The 3,575-nt window shown below is 35.7% G+C and overlaps 1 protein-coding gene across 1 annotated transcript; it reads left to right on the forward strand.

The window, feature by feature from the left end:
- Window positions 1–276: 276 nt before the first annotated feature.
- LOC145002834 (uncharacterized) lies at window positions 277–1,388 on the forward strand. The gene is made up of 4 exons (XM_078962024.1): window positions 277–757; window positions 822–910; window positions 1,159–1,240; window positions 1,306–1,388. The coding sequence occupies exons 1-4, from the start codon at window positions 277–279 to the stop codon at window positions 1,386–1,388; spliced, it is 735 nt and encodes a 244-aa protein (XP_078818150.1).
- The last annotated feature ends 2,187 nt before the right edge of the window (window positions 1,389–3,575 follow it).

A 3,575-nucleotide genomic window follows, 5' to 3' on the forward strand; every position in this document is an offset into this window, starting at 1 on the left:
AAAAAAAAAGATCTCATCAGCTTTTAATATATATATATATATATATATATATATATATATATATATATATATATATATATATATATATATATATATATATATATATATATATATATCTTGTTGACCCGTGTGGGTCAATAAGAAATCAATCGGCTAAGGAAATCAACTGCAATGTGGGGAGGAGAATTGTCCCAACCACCAGCTAAGGAACACACGTCGTTCACGTTCTAATGTCTGACTTTGACATAGACGAACTACACAATTTGGAGGATGCTCATGGAGGTGCTACTCGTGATTCATGATGTTTGGGATGTGATTGATCCCGGACTAGATGATGTGAAGAAAAACAACATCATGAAAGGATTGTTGTTTCAATCGATTCCTGAGGATTTAATCATTCAAATCAGTAATTTGAAAACTGGAAGAGAGATGTGGGAAGCGAATAAAACTCATAACCTAGGAGTTGATCGTGTAAAGGAAGCCCGACTCCAAACTCTAACCATTGAATTCGAAAATCTAAAGATGAGTGATACTAGTATAATAGATGAGTTTGCTGCAAAATTATCCAGAATTGCTTCGAAATCCGCTTCACTAGGAGAGGTCATGAATGAACAGAAGTTTGCGAAGAAGTTTCATACGAGCCTCCCTAGGCATTTTGTTCACATTGTTGTAGCCCTTGAACAAGTTTTAGACCTTAAGACGATAGGCTTTATAGACATGGTTGGTCGCTTAAAAGCTTATGATAAAAGAATCAAGGGTGAAGATAAAGTAATCGAGACACGAAATAAATTACTTTATTCCAAAACTGAATCGTTCAACAGAAACACCGAATCATCAAGAGGTAGAGGTCAGGGTTCAAATAACTGATAAAGAGGATGTGGTGAAGGAGGTGGCGGCGGACGTGGTCAAGGTAACACACAAGCTCACGGTCACTTAGAATCCTATAAAACCATGAAGATCAAAAGCAAAAAGGGAAAACAACACGGGCAAAGAGATCTCTCAAATATCCAATGTTACCGGTGTGACAAGTATGGTCACTTTGCTTCAAGATGCATGTACCAAATCAAAAATCATGAGGCTAACCTTAATTAGACACACAAAGGAGATACAAATCATGGAGAAGGGACATTGTTTATGATGAATATAATTCAAAAAAAGGTGTTCTTGAACGAAGCCAAATACATTCATCCAAAAGTTGAAGCAAATGTCTATGAAGATGAATTTCAGTATTTAGATAATGGTGCGACCAACCACATGACCGGAAACTAATCTTTTTTTTTTATGAATTAAATAAAAACATAACAGGTAGAGTGAGATTTGGAGATGAGTCATGTGTTAGCATTAAAGGAAAAGGGTTAATTTTGTTCGAAGGGAAAAGTGGTGAGTAAAAATTAGTGAAAGACATTTATTATATCTCATCACTTCATAGTAATGTTATTAGCCTCGGGAAATCTACAATTATTGGTTGTGATATTCAGATATGAGGTGATTTTCTAACCATGTGAGATGGAGACAGAAGATTGCCTATGGAAGTCCCGAGAAGTGAAAACTGAATCTATAAAATAATTTTAAAAGTTGGAAAACCACATTGCTTGCAATCCAAGTTTAATGAGGAAGCTTGGTTACGACATGCACGACTTGGACACATTAACTTTGGCGCGGTAAACTTGATGCACAAGCTAGGTAAAAGGGTACCGAAAATCCAACATCAAGACCAACTTTGTGAATCTTGCATGATTGGAAAACAAATAAAGCAATCATTTGCAAAGAAAGCCAAGTTTAGAGCTACAAATATTCTCGAGATGGTGCATGGAGATATTTGTGGACTGGTTGATCCCTCCACCCTAGCGGGTAATATTTATATTTTAGTTCTTTTTGATGATTATTCTAGATATATTTGGTCTTTTCTTTTGAAGCACAAAAGTGTTGCATTCAGAATTATTAAAAGATTCAAGACATTAATTGAAAAACGAACCGGTAAAGAGATCAAGACTTTCCATACGGATAGAGGTGGAAAATTCACAATGATTGAGTTGAACCATTTTTGTGATGAAGAAGGAATTTCATCTATGTTGACGGCTATATATGCACCTCAACAAAACAGTATAGTCGAACGGAGAAATCGGACTTTACTCAAGATGACACGGTGCCTAATGAAAGTGAAAGATATTCCAAACCACTTTTGGGGTGATGCAGTATGGCATGAAACATTCATCATAAATTGTACACCTACTTGAGCAATGATAGGTGCTACACTATTCAAGAAATTTTATGGTAAAGAATCGAACCTTGAAGACTTGAAAGTATTTGGTTGTGTTGCATATGAAAGAGTTGTCTTAAAACATCGAAGAAGCTTGATGATAGGTCATGACCATTGGTATATTTTGGAAATGAACCTAATTCGATAGGAATTCGGTTATATAATCCATGAGAAAATAAAATTATTATTAGTGCGTGTAAAACTCCAAATTAGGTAATTACCCTTTATACCCTTGAAATAAAAATTAGTGTATAATGGCCCCTTAGCACGTTGGGCGTACTCCAGGAGTATACTTAGCGTACTAAGGGTGGATGATCGGGAAGGGTTAGCACATATGCTGGGCGTACCATGGGGTACGCAGGGCGTACGTGACTAATGGTCAAAACCCTAATTTTTGGATTTGACACCTATTTAAGCATCCTTAAGTCATTGGGACTAAACCCTAACCAGCCTCTATAGCCTCATATCGTCCTTTAACCTCATATTTCCTTATGAGTGTTGTTTTTGAGCTTAGAAAGTGTGTTGGTGGCCATTTTAGAGAGCATTCAAGGATGAGAAGGTGGTGTTCAAGCTTTGGTGCCATTGAACTTTTGGATCCTGCATCTAGAACATCTTGAGGAACTTTTGGAGGTAAAAAGTCATAACCTTCTCATCCTTTTCATTATATTGAGCTACGGTTTCACTATGGAGTCCCTTTTTGGCTTTTGGACATTATCTTGTGAGGTGAGAAACTACATATACTAGAATAGATAGATATGAGCTCCTTGGGCTTGTTATGTCACACCCCTGAACCAGAACAGCGGAAACGTTCGGAGGCGGGTGATGTCATTGTGTAGTATCATAACAATTGTATATAAATGAAAATAACAAACCCAAACATCATACATCAATATAAAAAGCTTACATAGTTTTACATCATGTTTATGTTCTCAAGTTTACACAAAAGAGACGTTAGTAAGCAAATTCCAAAATACAACAAAATAATCTTGAGTCCGCGATCCATAACCTGCTTATTGATTTCCTGAGAATACAAGCCGTTTGAAAGGTGTCAACATAAAATATGATGGTGAGTTCATAAGAATTTTTGTATAAAACTTTGATGATTGCTTAGAAATCCAGAAAATCCAATATTTTCTTATCAAAATAGTTGTGAGTCTTGTTTTAAATCGAGTATAGTTGCATGTGTCCCTTAGTTCATCATTTCGAAATCGTATTAAATCGTTTTCCTCCAGAAAACCCTATATTTTCTGATGTAAATATAAATATAGTAGTTTTAACAAAAACATAACACTTGTGTGGAAAAGGTTTCGTTGAG

Source organism: Lactuca saligna, chromosome 6, assembly GCF_052625555.1.
Source record: "Lactuca saligna cultivar CGN05327 chromosome 6, ASM5262555v1, whole genome shotgun sequence".
Lineage (NCBI taxonomy): Eukaryota > Viridiplantae > Streptophyta > Magnoliopsida > Asterales > Asteraceae > Lactuca > Lactuca saligna.

Coding starts and splice junctions, on each gene's coding strand:
- LOC145002834 (XM_078962024.1), top strand. CDS start 277: ATGGAGGTGCTACTCGTGATTCATGATGTTTGGGATGTGATTGATCCC. Junction 911..1,158: donor TGGCGGCGGACGTGGTCAAG/GTAACACACAAG, acceptor ATTCAAAAAAAG/GTGTTCTTGAACGAAGCCAA. Junction 1,241..1,305: donor ATTTCAGTATTTAGATAATG/GTGCGACCAACC, acceptor AAAACATAACAG/GTAGAGTGAGATTTGGAGAT.